At 34.9% G+C, this 17,777-nt stretch overlaps 2 protein-coding genes across 4 annotated transcripts in view; one reads left to right on the top strand and one right to left on the bottom strand.

Annotated features, from left to right (window-relative positions):
• LOC111056636 (pre-rRNA-processing protein TSR1 homolog) overlaps positions 1-17,777 on the bottom strand; it is a 432,307-nt gene that overhangs the window by 225,153 nt on the left and 189,377 nt on the right. The window lies entirely within an intron of this gene.
• The window catches only part of LOC111056627 (Fanconi anemia group M protein homolog), an 80,317-nt gene that overhangs the window by 52,900 nt on the left and 9,640 nt on the right, over positions 1-17,777 (top strand). The window contains exons 5-8 of one of the 3 annotated variants that reach the window (XR_005571903.1): positions 1,259-6,178; positions 10,461-10,636; positions 12,463-12,574; positions 15,071-15,787. Coding sequence is in view for 2 of the 3 variants with exons in the window: in XM_039433484.1 (XP_039289418.1) it covers positions 2,999-6,178; positions 10,461-10,636; positions 12,463-12,574; positions 15,071-15,334 (3,732 nt within the window). In the remaining variant the exon portion in view is untranslated. Of the gene's footprint in view, positions 1-1,258; positions 6,179-10,460; positions 10,637-12,462; positions 12,575-15,070; positions 16,029-17,777 lie in introns of those variants that run through there. The other 2 variants (XM_039433484.1, XM_039433485.1) reach the window with 2 other exon arrangements.

Here is a 17,777-nt window from a genome sequence, read left to right as displayed (position 1 = left end):
TCACTCACTCGCATAACTAAAAATCTACCGGACCAAAAACGTTCAAATTTGGTAGGTATGTTCAGTTGGCCCTTTAGAGGCGCACTAAGAAATCTTTTGGCAATATTTTAACTCTAAGGTTTGTTTTTAAGGGTTTAAAGTTCGTCTTTTAGCATGTATATTCTTCTTCTCCCAATCTCTTAATTATAATTGAAATTTCCATATCATAATATGTTACTATAGAATCTAGATAGAGTACCTCTTCGAAACAGTTGTTAACTGGCAACTAAATTAATAATTTTGTCAGGTTGGCATTAAGTTGAGTTGACTATGTTAGGTTGGCACCAAGTTAAATATTTAAATGCATTTATCGCGGAAAAATTGATTGGGCACTGCTACTTCAATCCTGGGAATATTATATTACTAGCCGTCAGGCTCGCTTCGCTCGCCATATCCGTTTAGTCTGGACCCCCAACTGGATCGTCCTAACATATGATAAAAATGCTCAAATGAAAAATGCAGGCGAGCGGAGCGAGCCTGCTGATCTCATTCTTGGACGATCCAGTCGGGGGTCCAGGGGGCGGAGCCCCCTGTCTAGACGGATATGGCGAGCGAAGCGAGCCTGACGGCTAGTTATAGTATAATCCTTATTACTATTATCTTCTTATTATAGAAGCCCGGTTTCTAGGACACCTATCTGATGAACTATTAAATCCATAGGTTTGATAGTCCCATTAGATTTGATAAGTGACCTGAACACCTGGTCCTAATCTATAGTGAGGTGTATGTTATTATCTTAATAATTATGAAAATTAATCATGAAATTATTGAAAAAATATCATTTCTTGCTTAGTAAAATATAATTGATTATTATAACGAGAATAAACAGTTAATATTACTTTAATAAACCTGTATCAGCTACCGTCTATAGAAGGCATTGACAAGACAGAGGATCGGCCACGTTGTTCTGCTATCTTTCTCCACTGCCATTATAACGTAGACCTCACTATAGATTAGGACCCGGTGTTCAGGTCACTTATCAAATCTAATTGGAATATCAAACCTATGGATTTAATAGTTCATCAGATAGGTTCAACCATTCTTGCGGCGAAATATTGCATGCACATGCGCACTGGTGCAGCAAATAAAACCTTTTTTAAGTAAATTTTTTACTTTACATGTAATTTTTGACTGTTAGTTCAATGTAACAATTTTTATAGAATGTTAGAATCTTGATATTCATTTGTCAAATTATCTTATTTTTTCTCTTCGGTTTCAGAACCTGTTGTACACGATCCAATTTCTTCTCCACCAGCTTCGTTGTGGTCAACAGTCGGCGGTGCGAATCAGAATCAAAGGAGAAAGAACGAAGGTGTAAAGAAGACTACAAAAACAAGCGCCAGAAATCAGCCCAAATCAAAGCACGGACTGGATATTCGCGAGTGTATGGCAAAAGTTGCTCCCAAACTCGGTTTATATCACAGGATTCAACAATCGATTATGTTTCCAACCGAAAAAATACGTCTAACCTCAAAAATGTTCAAACAGTCGACGAGGAAAATGATGTGATATTTATCAACGATGACGTAGATAGAATTCTGGATGATGTCCTGAAAGATTTCCCGAATATTTTGGGAAGACCCTCGTACTGTGCGTTGAGTAGAAATCGGGTTATTCGTTCAGTTGCGATGAAATGTTTCAGTTCGCCGGTGAAGTGTGAGATGGATTTTAAAGTTGTTCCCAACATTTGTAAGCTGCTCGAAGGTATTACAATTGATGACGTGAAAAATTTGGACCTGAGTAATCTCCCTAGTTTAAAATCCTCATCGTTGAAAAATGATTTGCCTATAGTTGATGGTGTTGACAGTTGGAATGAAGTGATTGATTTCCATCAAGATAGAATAGAAGTAGTTGATAAACTCGGTGGATCTTCGTTGAATAAACAGGTTGATTTTAGAAACGCTAAACTAGTTGATAACCTTGGTAGATCTTCGATGATCAAACCAGTTGACATGAAAAACGCAGAATCCAATATTGATTTAGAAGATGAAGACACCTGTATGAGTTCTGAATCATTCATTATTGGACTGGATGACATCATGAAAACTTACAACCCTGTTGAAACTGACACTCCGTTGAAAGATTCAACCAAGCACAACCATCAACTTACATCATTTAATGCTGAAATTGTTGATTTGATTACTCCTGTGAAAGAAACTGAAAACTCAAGAATGAGTTTTGAAGAGAAAGACTGGTCTCCCATTTTGAGTCAACGATCGAAATCTAAGGTAGTTAAAACTGAGGAGTCAAATAGTTTCTCGAACGTGAATTGGGAAAATAAGAATGGAGGAGGGTTTCAGGTTGACGAAACTGAACTTTCCCCCATTCTAAGTCAAAGACCAATGAAAAAGAAATCGAAATGTGTAGATGGAAACAATTCTGTGAAAGGAAATTTTTGTAGGGGTGATGAAACGGAGGAGGTTAGTGGATTGGGAGAGATGAATCTCTCTCCCATTTTGAGCCAGAGGCTACAAAAGAAAAATTCGAAACATGTACAGGGTAATATTTCCAATCAATTTATGAAGGATAATTTTGGTAAAGATGAAGTTTCCAAGTTTGAAGGTGTAAATATTTCTCCAGATCTAAGTCAAAGACCAAAGAAAATATCAAAAGTAACGGAAACAGTTCGGAATGATAATAATGGCGTGGAAAATTTTCAATTCGATGGAAATGAACTCTCCCCTATTCTAAGTCAGAGACCACCAAAGAATAAATCAAAAGGCCTGGAAGGAAATACTCTCAATAAAGTTACAGAAGGGAATTCTGGTATACATAAAGAGGGTTTCAATCTTTTATCAAATTTCACTAAAATCCGAAATAAAGTTGAGGAAGATGCCAAAGAAGGTTTCAAGAGAAAACTTAATGTTGAAAGTATCGCCCCGCCGTCAAAACTCTTGAAAAACATGGAAAAAGGTTCGGAAAAAATTTTGATGATCACCAAGATTTTGATACAGCTTTCATGGATGAATTTGATGAAGACATGCTCGCACAGTTGTCACCCATATTATCGTCCAAGACATTCAAGAAACCCGAGGATAGAAAAGTGATCGGAGATAATAAAAATGGTGTAGTTGAAATCGAATTATCGCCAATACTGTCTCAATCTAGGAAAAAATCTTCGAAAACCTCTGGTATCAAAGTTGGAGGGTACAGTGGAGTTCCAAAGTCCAGTTCCACACCTAAATGTGTCAAAAAGGATTTGTTTCAAGATCGGTTTCGAAGCTTGTCGAAACCCAACCATCGGTTATCGTCTGTTGAAGAAGTTGGGGTTTGTAGTAAGGGAGATAAATTTGAAGAAAACCTTGAAGATTTAGAAGATTTTGAAGGAATCGTGGGTCTCGACGAAATCCTAGCTCAGTCCAAATGCGATGAAGTTTCAGCAAAGTCCAATGTTGTTGAAAATCAGGAAGATATAGATGATGACTTTGAAGGAATTGTGGGACTTGATGAAATTCTCGCACAATCCAAGTTCGATGAAGAGAACGATGCAACAGTTGTTGCAGATCCTGAACGAAGCCCCTCCCCGAAAACTTTGTCATATTATTATACAGGTGACAATTTGTATAATGTATCCCAGTTGGTTGAAATCGCTATGAGATTAAGAGCTCAAGGCAAGGAGATGAACAAGAAAAATATTGCTGAAGTGAGACGAACGTATGACATAGAGATTGGACGAAATGTTGAAAAAGGAAAACAAAAAACTGATGGAAAAAGTGAAAATAATATTGGGGAAGAAAACCAAAATTCTGACGAGTTTATTTTGAATAGTAGTGATGATGACCTGTTCGATTGTGCAGATTCTAAAATTGATTTGAATTATGAGGCAATGAAGTATCCGGGAAGTGTAAAACACGAAAATGTACCAATAATTAATTGTGAACAATCATTAAATCAGTTGATGAATGATTCTAAACAATCAGTAAATGGGTACAATCAATCAGTAAATGATTCTAAACCATCAGAAGATAAGTCAAATCAATCAGTTAATGTTCCTAATTCATCAGTAAATGAATCGAATCAGAGAGTAAATGATTCTATGAAATCTATACCCGACAATAATAGTAAACCAACAACCTCGAAAAATTACACCAATGAAAATAATCTAGAAATATCTCAAGAAGCTCTAGATAACGACGAGGATTACTTCGAAATAACTGGTTTGGATGAGCTCATGCAAAAGTGTTCCGACAATCCAGAAAATTCTAAATCAAATCAAATAGGTTCTAAACCACCTGCACAATCTAAGGTAAGATCTGATCTGGAAATTGATTCTGAGGAAGACGAATTGCTTAAAAACTGTGTGGATGATGCTCTTATGAACAGTTTCGAAAACATTGAGGCACAGGCAGTTAGTACGAAACCAGCTGTACAAACTGAAAATTCGAACACATTGAAGTATGAAAGTGAGAGTTGTCAATCGAAATATTTCAGTGGAGGATTAACTAGTAAAGCAAAATTGATAAATTATAAAACAGCTTCTAAAATTGATAATAATACTGAAGTAGGAAATATAAAACTCCAATCCGAAAATAGTAAATCAAATAAGGAAGGAATACTCAAACAAGTAACTAAATCTGACCCGTCTAATACAGTAAATCATAGATCAACTTCAGAAACTTTTGCTAATACTGTAGTATCCAGTAAACTCAAACCCGAAAATGGAAAATTGAATAAAAAAGAAGCTGCTACACAAATAACTAACCCTCCTAATAAACCCCTGTGCTCGACACAGTTCAAATCAGATTATCTCAGTAATGAGGAGTTGGAAGAACTTTTGAAGTCAGGTATGTTCTCAGATTCACCTGTAGAAGTATCGGCTGCTAAACCTGAAACCTCCATTGATGTTTTAGATTTGACCGAAAACGACCCGGATATTATAGACAATTCCAACGAACTCCATATGGAGAGTCCGTTGATATTATCTTACGGCAACAGAAGTGCCAAGGTTGCTGGAAGTATCACTAGAAACAAATCAAAGAACGATAACAGTCTACAGAATTCGACAAAGTTTTCTCTACTCAGTAAAAGTAAGTCGAAAGGTGGGTTAAGTTTGGGCAAAGGTACACAATCGAAGCTAAATTTTGCATCTGGTAGTAAGGAGAAAGAGTTGAAGGAGTTTTCAGGTGGAAAAAGAACTGATATTGGATCGAGAAATTATGAAAAAGATGAGATTTTGAGTTTGGGAACACCTGTTGTGAAATTGACCAGACTTGAAAGCATGGGGACAACTGTAAGCACATCAGGTGAAAAAATCAGTGGAGAATTTTCATTTGTGGATGAAACAATGAAAGAAAATTTGAAGAAGCAACAGAGCAGCTGCAGTTGGGGACTACCTGATTTGAAAGAAACTAGACATTCTTCAAAAGACAATAACAAATTAATGATTGGAAATTCAGGGAAAATTTCAAGTGTTGTATCTCCAGTTGTGAAGTGTATTAGGCTAGATAACATGGACACTGATCTCAAGAAGTCGGATGATGGCTTTAGTTGGGGATCTTCAGATACTGTGAAAATTTCTGCCCAAAAAATAAAGCATGATTTAAGTTTTAGTTCTCAGTCTTCAGAAAGGAGGCCTACCGTAAATGAATTTGGACAAAAAATAAAACATGATACAAGTTGTAGATCTTTAGATACTGTGAAAATTTCGGGAAACGAAGCGAAACATAATGAATTAGATGGCCAGACTTGTTTAGGGGTTGAAAAAGATGGGAAAACTAGAAGTTTGGAGGATAGTTTCAGCTGGGAGACACGGGAGACAAGAGGGTGCGGAGGTGAAAATGTTGATGAAAAATCGTGTGAAAAGAAATCTAGTGTGATAGAAATAAGTGATGATTCGTTCTATCCTGGTGAGAGACATCGTCAACAAAGGAAACCTCTAGTAATTTCTTCAGGTTCCGATCAAGAAAAGGAGGATATCTTCCCAACTATTTCGACAGCCAAACAGAGTAAATTTGGTGGGAAAATTGACAGATCGAGTACAAGTTCTGTGTCGAGGAAATCGACTTCTTTCAAAGCGAGGAAATCTTCAGACACTGATGATTCGTCTGATATTTTTATCACAAGTGTCAATAAACCGGCGGATAAATCGTTGAATGACTCAGAGGCGGTTCCGTCTAGGCGCAAGGGTGGCAAAAATAAAGTAAGTAAAGCTTATAAATTTCTAAAGATTTGTAAATTATTCCTATTGTAAGCTACCTACTTTGATTGATGTTGAGATGACATCATTGACACCGAGATAATCAAAGTAGTGCTATTGAAGCTAATAAGCTATGATTTTCTTCATAAAACTTGTCATACATCACATCATTAAAACCCATTCAATTTTATTGAAATATTATTTTGTGAGTTGGAAATCTGGTCGCGGATTTAATTATTAAATGTAATTGATAAAACGAGAAGATCTCCAATGTGCAAAGATGAAACGTGTGTTTCGTGAAGGCAATATTATGATTTTTAGCTCCATGCTATACAAACAAGAGTGAGTCGACTTTTGGTCTGTGAATCAAGGCTGCATGCTTTTTTCGAATAATTAGATTTTGAATTTTTCTTTCGAGGCCCGTATTCTTTAAACCGTTTGTGAAGTATAGTCGTTGAGTTAAGGCATTGGTTACCTGAATGATTCTGTCTTGAGAATTCAATTATAGGCTGTCACAGTTCGGTCAGTTTAGACCTGCATAATATTGAATTCAATTTTAGCCCTTAAATTATTATCTGATTATTATAATCAGAAATCTTGATTGTTGGTTATAGTTGTAATCTTTCCTTTATCTCAATTACATATAATTTCCGTTTCGGACCGTTTCATATTTGAATATTCATATTGAATAAATATTTTTTTGCTGTTTTATTAAAAACCGAAAGTTTTACTTTTCTTTTTCCCACCATCACATATATTTGGTGAAGGAATTTAGCTTACATAGTTGCTGAAGGCGTCTCATCTCGATTACAAACTTCAGTGATTAATTATATTGATGTAGTTTACCATAAAGAGATAAATTTATTCGAGTTGATAAGTTGATCATTAATGATCATTCATGTCGTTTTTCTTAACAAGATGAGTTACAATGTGGGTGACTGGTTGGAGTAAGTGATAACGCGCCGGTCCAATAATCAAGAGGACCCGAGTTCGAATCTCGACCGGGGCAAAATTTTTTGACCACAGCACAATTAAATAGATACGGCCAACCCGTCTTTCGGAGGAGACGATAACTCGTCGGTCCCGACTACCTAAAAAGTAGTCGTCATCTCTCATCATCATCCATCTCGCTCATTACCCACGCACAAGCCTAAGAGCTTATGTGGGCATCTCCCTCAGTAAATACTACTAAAGTTTACGACGTATATTTCACAGCAAATTGAAAAAAAAACAGCTTACGTTTTTGCGTTGGTATTTTCTTCTCTAAGATTCATTGATTGATTTTGAATACAGTACAAAATTATATTTTGTTCTGATCTTTCTCTGGTGTAGTGAATTATCTAAAGAACAAAAGTGGTAATTTCTTTCAATGTTTTCTCAGCAACGGTACAAAAGTAGTGTTAGAAAAGTGATTAAGAGCCATATGCTAACACTACGTTAAACGCTAAACCACGTTTACATGTAGATACGGTTGTATTTATCATAAAAATTCCCTTCGACAGTTTGCCACATAATATTTTGATGTGTAAGCCCCATTTTAAATTGCTTTGAACTGTAATACCGAGAAACTTTGCATTGTCAGGTTGCAATCTAAATCCAATTCCAAAAGTTGAGTTTTGTTCCTTATTAAGACACAATGAATTAGAAGCTGTCCAATCTTCAATTATTTCATTAACCGTATGTAAGCTACCAGAAAGACCATTATTTTTTATTTGAACAGCTAAATCATCAGCAAACATAAATGGTCTTACATTTTTACAACTGATTGCTGCAGGAAGATCATTAACATATATAATGAAGAGGATAGGACCTAGTGTGGAACCCTGTGGAACACCTGATAACACTTTTAAATAATTAGAAAAACAGCCATCATAAAAAACAGTTTGGAATCTATCACTCAAGTAAGAGGCAATTAAATTGGTTGACATGTCATCAAAACCATAGAATTTGAGCTTTTGTAATAAGATGGGATGAGATATTGTATCAAAAGCTCGGCTCATGTCATAGAAGCTGCCTAGTAGATTACACTTCTATCAATAGAATAGATACAGTTTTCCATGAATTCAGATATAGCTGTATTTGTGCTTCTTTAGGTCTGAACCCAAATTGACTATCGGAGAACAGTGTTATTTTCAAAAACTCAACAATCTGACAATACAAAATTACCTCAAAGATTTAGAAATAACTGGAATGATAGAAATCATCATAAAACCCATTCAATTTATTAAATATTATTTTGTGAGTTGGAAATCTGGTCGGGATTTAATTATCAAATGCAATTGATAAAACGAGAAGATCTCCAAGTGCAAAGATGAAACGTGTGTTTTATCACGTTTCGTGAGGCAATATTATGATTTTTAGCTCCATGCTATACAAACAAGAGTGAGTCGAATTTTGGTCTGTGAATCAAGGCTGCATGCTTTTTCGAATAAATAGATTTTGAATTTTCTTTCGAGGCCCGTATTCTTTAAACCGTTTGTGAAGTATAGTCGTTGAGTTAAGGCATTGTTTACCTGAAGGATTCTGTCTTGAGAATTCAATTATAGGCTGTCACAGTTCGGTCAGTTTAGACCTGCATAATATTGAATTCAATTTTAGCCCTTAAATTATTATCTGATATTATAATCAGAAATCTTGATGTTGGTTATAGTTGTAATCTTTCCTTTATCTCAATTACATATACTTTCCGTTTCGGACCGTTCATATTTGAATATTCATATTAAATAAATATTTTTTGCTGTTTTATTAAAAACCGAAAGCTTACTTTTCTTTTTCCCACCATCACATATTTGGTGAAGGCATTTAGCTTACAAATTGCTGAAGGCGTCTCATCTCGATTACAAACTTCAGTGATAATTATATTGATGTAGTTTACCATAAAGAGATAAATTATTCGAGTTGATAAGTTGAGATTCTCATAGAACTTTAATCATTAATTATCATTCATGTTGCTTTTTATAACAAGATGAGTTACAATGGGTGGCTCGTTGGAGTAAGTGATAACGCGCAGGTCCAATAATCAAGATGACCCGAGTTCGAATCTCAACCGGGGCAAAAGTTTTTGACCACAGCACAATGAAATAGATACGGCCAACCCGTCTTTCGGAGGAGACGATAACTCGTCGGTCCCGACTACCTAAAAAGTAGTCGTCATCTCTCATCATCATCCCTCTCGCTCATTACCCACGCACAAGCCTAAGAGCTTATGTGGGCATCACCCTCAGTAAATATACTAAAATTTACGACCTATATTCCACAGCAAATTGAAAAAACAAGCTCACGTTTTGCGTGTGTAGTTCTTCTCGATCATTGATTGATTTTGAATATAGTACAGAATTATCTTTTGTTCTGATCTTTCTCTGGTGTAGTGAATTATCTAAAGAACAAAGTGGTAATTCTTTCAATGTTTTCTCAGCAACGGTACAAAAGTAGTGTTAGAAAAGTGATTAAGAGCCATATGCTAACACTACGTTAAACCATAGAGAAACATAGCTTGAGTAGATATCCCATGGTATAGGGCGTCTATGTCGCAACTTTTACTGTTATCTCAAGCCGATAGTCCACGTATTTCTTTCCCAAAAAGGTGTGTGACGCTGGTAGTCTCTCATATTGTGCCGTCATACACTCTACCCGGCCAAAACAGTAAAAATCTACAATAATCTATAGTAATCGACTTGAGGGTAACAGTAAAAGTTGCGACATAAACGCCTATACCATGGGATATCTACTTACGTTATGTTTCTCTATGGTTAAACGCTAAACCACGTTTACATGTAGATACGGTTGTATTTATCATAATGTGTTTCAAAAATTTATTAATCAACAAAGTGATTCCTTAATTTGAATATTCTTGCAAATTACTCCATTTGTAAGTTACATTGAATGATGTTGAATTCATTAATGTGAAACTTATCTTGGTGACTGATTTCATTTCACTATCACAACATCAAATTGATGATTGGGAGAAAATCAACAGGATAAACCCAAAACTGTTTCCCTCACTCAACTTTTCATGTGTAATATATTTTAGTGACTATCTTCAGTTCAATTTCAATTTGTGTTTCTATGATTGAAATTTTACACCTGTTTACTCGTTTGAAATTAATTTAAAAGTTAACGATAAAATAAACGAAAATATGAATCATTAGTTGGGATCCTTTTGCAGAGATCGAAAAAGAGAAAACATGATAGTTGATCATTTGTATTTCATATTCGTGTTTTTTGGCAAATTTTAATTTGAAAAAAATTAAGACATGTTTTTTATTGATCGAATTTCGTTTTACAGAAAGCGAAGAACAAAAAGCCGAATGCGTTTATTGAAAGTGAAGCAGACGTATCGGGAGACGAAACATCGAGTGGGAGAGAGACAAGCGGTCTGGACTCAATGGACGAGAGTTTTGTAGATGACCAGGTCAACAACGATAACACCATGATGGTTGCACACTATCTGCAAACTGTCAAGTGAGTGCTGAACAGTTCGGAATTCACCTAAAACTAGACGATGTTTAAGGCTCTCATAATAATAATATCGAGTGACCTGGCTGGCTCAGGTCTGGTGTCAGAGTTTTCTGGTCGCAGCTGATCAATTTCAGGGCCTCTGACATGACCTAACGACTACCTTTTAGGCAGTCAAGGCTCTCATGATATCATGCCTTTACAAAGGGCCCGTTCTGTGTACATAGAATGTGGTAAATTGTCCGATTCACAATTTACCAGGTAAAAATTTCCGTGTCCCATGGGAAGAATTTTGACAGATTCTGTACCAGAAACCAGTTCCAGCTCAAAGTTCCTGTCAAAGCTTGGTAAATTGTTACAGTTCCAACTATCCGAGCTCTCATTGTCGATTGAATTGTAGTCTGCTTGCTTCTCTGCGCATACGCTGATAGTTTGTTTACCATAGCATAGCCATAGAATACATAACCAACAAAATAATGTTTGATAAATGAATTTTTCTCTATAGAAAATTTGAGAGTAATGGAATGAAAGAAATGCTCACTTTTCTAGACGGTAAGTTTGTAAAACAGCCTTTCTTCATTCACGCAGCTAGTAAACGTCACATTTTGGTGTAAATCAACTTTATAAGTGCGCGCCAAAAGCTTGAACCAACGATTTTGAAATAGCGTTCCATGGGAACATTTTGCACTAGTCACGTGATGGAACAATATTTACGATTGGAACTGGAACAATTTACTGTACACAGAACGTACACAAAGTATTTGTATGTCTAAAGAAAGTTAATTAAGCAGGTTTCCCACATATCAGTGTCAGTGATAGAAATCGGCACAATGAAAATATAATCTTCATGAATTCTGATTGCACTGTTCACACTCAGCACGGCCTAGCTAGTATGAATAGTCCTATTATAATGTATGGGAATAATATTCTCACTACCAGTAGCATCACCAACGTGACCGGCACAGTGAAAATATAGCTTTCATGAGTTCTGATTGGACTGTTCACACTCAGCACGGCCTAGGTAGTATGGATAGTCCCATTATAATTTATAGGAATAATATTCTCACTGACTCAGATATGTAACAAAGATGTTTAGATTGTTATAGTGAGGTCCACGTTATAATGGCAGTGTTTAATTAGCAATGGTATTGCTATCCTTGTCTATCATTCAACAAAGCTGATAGCATTATTTCTCTCTCGCTTTGCTCTGTTGCCAGATCGTCTTTTAACAATGTAGAATGAATAATTAATTAATAAAATATTTCATCTTAATTATGTAAAATTATTGAAAAATACTATTCTTACTTAATAAAATATAATTATTGATTATTTTAAACGAGAATAAACAGTATCAATAAACCTGTATCAGCTACCGTCTATAGAAGGCATTGACAATACAGAGGATCGGCAACGTTGTTCCCATCACTACCCGGTCGTGTGTTGATGGGAACGATATTATTTCATATCCTTCTTAAAGAATCGACAATTATTTGTTGAAACACCGCCGATTTATGAAGTTACGTTTCAACATTTTATTTTATCGTTATTCTAATTGCATCTAATCTTTATTCTCATTTATTAATCATGTATACTTTGTAAAATTCGTTGGATAATTAGCATTACCGTCATTTAATGTAAATTAGTGTTTAAGTCAGTAAATATTGTAACATACATAAATAAAGAAATCTAATCTAATCTAATCCTGTGCGATTCTCTCCAGCATGAAGTATTTTCCCTCCTCTATGACATCTGACATCATTTAATTTAATTTCAGTAATGGAAATGTGTATATTTCTGCAATGTGTTAATTAGCTTTGTATTTTTTATTTCAGAACCCCAAAAAAGGTGGCAGGAGGCTACAGAATACCTGAACTATCAGAAAGTGTAATGGCCAGAGATGTATATTCCCAATATGTACCTATGGAGCATGAAACATACGTAAATGTGAGTAGCCTATTAGGCATAGTGTGCATTCTAGTAGGTTGATGATTCAAAACAATAACATATGTCATCTCCAACATATATACTAGTAGTTCTGTGAACAGTAGACCTTGCGCTCAGTAAGTTACATTGATCTGTTGTTATGTTTTCTCAAAAATTGATAAATAATTTATCAATTTAAAATGTCTAGAAAAATCCTAAATAAACATAGAGCTTTCTGTCCTATCGTACCGTGACGTGTCGTCCTGGAATGTGAGTGAGCGCTGTTATCAGGTCTGGCTGCAACTGTTTACAACGTTGATGGAAAGATACATTTTCAAGATGTTCGATGTTTTTGAACGGGTAGTATTATAGTCCACTAGACAGCTGATTTATGATGAATAATTCTATACTCTGATTTTTACTCTAATATTGGCGTATGAAGGAGGCTCCTCTCTCCTTTTATATTATCCTTGAAATGAAAAATTTCCAAAAACCTTGTATATACGTCGACGCGCAATTAAAAAAGGAACATACCTGTCAAATTTCATGAGAATCTATTACCGCGTTTCGCCGTAAATGCGCAACATATAAACATTCAAACATTAAGAGAAATGCCAAACCGTCGACTTGAATCTTAGAGCTTGTTCACATGACAGCGACTTACGCTCGGTTGTCGAGCGGTTGGCAAATCGCTCGATATGCCAGTCTCGTACACATGACAGCGATTCATGAGCGATTTGCCCTCGGCTAATTCTGAGATTACAACCGCCGCGATTCGCCGGCGACTACTAAAACCGAGCGATGCATGTGTACGGCACTATGTGTTTCCCTATACCTGGCAACCGCTCGGTTGGTCAATCGCGCGACAACCGAGCGTAAATCGCTGTCATGTGAACAGGCTCTTAAGGTGCGTACAGATATACGCGCCGCGAACATGAGCAATTCACTTTTAATCAGCTGATTATATCTGTTTTTTTACAGAAACGGTAAGATACAGATATAAAAAGCTTGGCATCAACTGATTAAAAGTGAATTGCTCATGTTCGCGGCGAGTATATCTGTGCGCACCTTTAGACCTCACTTTTCTCGGTCAACTATAATTAATAAAAGAACTGGCTTGTACGAGATAGGAAAATTATGTTTGACACATCATCACATCTGAACGTTGGACTGATTAACTTTAAATGTTGCATATAGATTATATATAAATGTGTAGTCGCAGTTTTTATGATAATCTTTATTTTCTCATTTCTATAATATTGGAAAAGGTTTTTCTTGACGAAATGAAACATTCCTAAATAATTCAAAATAGCTGAAACTTTACACTATTTTATTTTGTGGTTAATTTTCTAGTTTTTCGAAATTTAATTTAAATGTGGACTGCGACTGCGCCCAGTTTCGGAAAGCCAATTTTCTGACTCCAGCTGTTTAAAGTCTAGAACTTAGCTAAATCCCGAACTCGGAAACCGACACTCAATTAACCGAGGATGGTTATAGGTCTATTTTGAAGATTTAATTATCTTGAAGATTTAATTATGTCAAGTTTTCAGTTTGTGACGTTTTAAAATAGACCCTTACGGAGCATGGGTTACCTGCTATAATAGATTTTGTACGAGTTATTAAGATACTGGTACAGTAATTCCTGTTATAAAGGTAGATTTTTTTGTTCCGGTTATACAGTAAGTTACCACCAAATATATTGTAAATTCTTCAATGAACAATGAGGTTTTTACAAAATAGTTATTTGTGCAACTAGTGCGCAAAGTGACAGTTTGCTGCACCGAAAGAAACGTTTACACACGAGCCGTAGTCGAGTGTGGAATTATGGTTTCTTGAGTGCAGCAAACGAACTTTGTGCACATATTTCACATTAAATTTTTCCTACAGTTACCATTGAATATGAAAAGTGGGTAATTATGGGTAAAATTCCCTGAAATCCATCAAATTTTTTCTGTGTAATTTTATTATTAATAAAAACCTTAATTTATTCAAAATTGAATAATAATAATTGAATTATAATGATTAGTAATTCAATTGGAAATTTATCTGACTGCTTGAAGGGGGTTTATGTTATGTAAGCATTGAAATTACTATAATCAAGGCACATAATGGCAAGGCAACGCTGTTCTCCACTGCCATTCATTATAACGTGGGCCTCACTATGAGTATTACCAACTTAATTTTGATTTTGCTGCACTGGTACTCCATATAACCTACTAACTATTTTGCGTTGTCATGCTGCAAATCTGGAGTACGCAAAGTACTCACTTTGCACACTAGTGCGGAAAAGTGTTTCTTTGCGGCCTGCAATCAGTGCAGAAATGGTCACTTTTCAAGGTATCTGTAGGAAAAGTATATTATTTTTTGAATAAAAACAAAAATTAGATGTTTTCAACCGTTATAAAACTGTACAACTGAAACGTAGTATTATTTTCTCAATTTTTGTTTAATCTACCCATCAATTTAGTGTTACTTTCCATATTGTTCACCTATTTTAAACGGTTTTTTCTCTTTCAGGATTCGTTTTGTGTCGGAAATGAGACAGGAACTAATGAGAGTGAAATGTCCGAACTGGAATTAGCCGAAAAACTTTTGGCGAAACGTAAAAAGGACAGAAAACACAAAAAGAAGGCGAAAAGAAAGAGAAAGAAGAGTAGTTCGGAGAGTGTTGGAAGCTCAAGTCAAGAATCTAGGAGAAATGAGCAGATTGAAGGAAAGAAGGAGGAGAAGAAGAAGAAAAAGAAACGACGTATTGTGATTCTAGATGATAGCAGTGACTGATTTTTGTTGAAAAGTTTTATTTCGATCAATTTATTTTTGTTTGGAAATTATTTTCCTCTAATTTTTATGTGTGAGATATTTTACAGTGATGTGCGTTTATAAAACCGTGTACAGTAGATTGCATCAAATACGGAAATGTGAATGAAAATCGTCAAAATAGTTTTTTATGTGATATTTTTGTATATGTGAAAATAATGTTACCGTGATATAAAATTGTTAGTTTAAAATACTGTGAGTTAGTTTAAATCAAGTGCTGTTTGAATGTAGATAAAACAAAATATATGAAGAAGTAGAAGAAGACTTAGAAGATAATGATGTGATAAATTAGAAGAAGACGACGAAGAAGAAGATTAATTAATGAAGAATAAGTAGAAGAACAAAAACGGGAATGGGATTCGTCTACATTGTTCTCTTGAAGATTGAAGAAATGTTTCTCCACCTATAACCTTGAAGGTACTTGTCATTCTGTATTTTGCTTCACAATTCGAAAGTTATTTTCAAATAGTTGTAATTTAATTACAAAATTATTCACATTTTTATTCAATTTTACAAATTAAACATGTCTATCCATTTCATGTCTTGTTGTTACATCGTAAACGCTTATTTCAATTTGTCATTTTCTGTATCTCTATTGTTCGGGTTTGCATTATTTGCATTTGCTTCTGTTATACGAGTAAGTATATTATTATACCGATTCGTTCTCGATAAAAAATGTATATGTCAAACCTCTTTTATTTTTTATTATTACTTATTACTTAAACTACATTATTTGCTCCAGGATCATAACTGCTCCATGATATTATATGAAATGAAAATACTCTTTATTAGGCGGAGTTAGGACTAGAAAGTCCTTTCTACCACTCAACCTTACAGGCAAATAATAATACATTACAATAAGAAATAATACAAAAGAACTATAACAATATGAAACTGAGAATAATGCATAAAATTGTAAATAAAAATCAACCATTTTTGTCTGATGCATATATGAGATTGTTATTATAATATTCAAAAATGTATATTTTGAATTACAGATTTTTTACTTTTTCATGGTAGAATTTCCATTGTATTAATTTCTTGCCCAGCCAAAAGAATAAGAATTATTCTTAGAGTTAGACAGGAATCTTCATAAACATGGGGAAAAGTTCAATGCTTTACTGATAGTTGTATTAGCAATTTATTTTCCAAATAAAATTGACAAGTTTTCAACTTCAAACACCTCATCTCATTTTCCATGCACAAATAAATAATTGAAGGTTAGATTAAATCAGGTTTCGTCGCAATCTCGTGCGAAACGCATGTGGTGACGGCGAATATTTCAACCACTACTTCAAAATTCTACCGGTCCCGTTGCCGTCACACCAGTGTGCGAAAAACTTAAAGATGGTCCGTACAAAGCAAATGTTCGACAAACATCTTGACAAGTGTATGTTAACATTTTCGAAAAGTGTTAACATATTCAACAAGTATGTTATTAACATTATACTCGACAAGTAAAATGACTCAAGCGACATTTTGAAAAGTTTAGACAAACTATGTTTGTTTTCTGGCAATTTTTTTTTCAGACGTAATGAAAACTATTTTATATTCCAAACTATTTGTCAAGTCGAGACCCGGATATCTAGTAATCCTCCAGAAAAAGAGCAAAAGTTGAACTTATAATTGACTTTTTTAGTAAAACAAATTGATTATTGAAAAGTTTAGAGTGACAATTCGACTTGAAAATGAACTTTATTATGTCTTTGAATGATACAACATGTCAATCATGGTTTTAGAATTATTGACCGAGTGAAGTGAGGTCTAAGATTCAAGTCGACGGTTTGGCATTTCTCTTAATGTTTAAATGTTTATATGTTGCGCATTTACGTCGAAACGCGGTAATAGATTTTCATGAAATTTGACAGGTATGTTCCTTTTTAAATTGCGCGTCGACGTATATACAAGGTTTTTGGAAATTTAGCATTTCAAGGATAATATAAAAGGAAAAAGGAGCCTCCTTCATACGCCAATATTAGAGTGAAAATCTGGTGTGGTGCACTCACACAACTTTCCTTGCCGTTATGAAAATTGATCAACTGACGCTAGTGTTCCCGCGCATCTCAAGTCCACTTTTCTAAGATCTTAGTCAGCTGGTGACAGGACAATAAAGCTGGAGACACACGAAGTCTGCTTTCTCTTCATAGTGAATGATTTAATAGAATCAACAGTTTGCAATTGAATAATCTTATTTTCTCTAATTTCGAGCTTATTTCCAATTTTAGGTGAAAATGTTATTGGATATTAATTGAAGAGATTTTCATGCTCAATCTTTTCCAATTGAATTTTTTTGTTTAAATTGTATCTGAAACCTGATAATTGAAAATCTAAAATCGAACTTTGCATAGATGGTGCAGAGCTCCTGAAATTTTTACAGATATGGGACTTGTAGCAGTTGATAGAGCTT

Source organism: Nilaparvata lugens, chromosome 7 (genome assembly GCF_014356525.2).
Source record: "Nilaparvata lugens isolate BPH chromosome 7, ASM1435652v1, whole genome shotgun sequence".
In the NCBI taxonomy this organism is placed as follows: Eukaryota; Metazoa; Arthropoda; class Insecta; order Hemiptera; family Delphacidae; genus Nilaparvata; species Nilaparvata lugens.
Note: the sequence above shows the minus strand (reverse complement) of the source record. Positions and strands in the feature narration are given on the sequence as shown.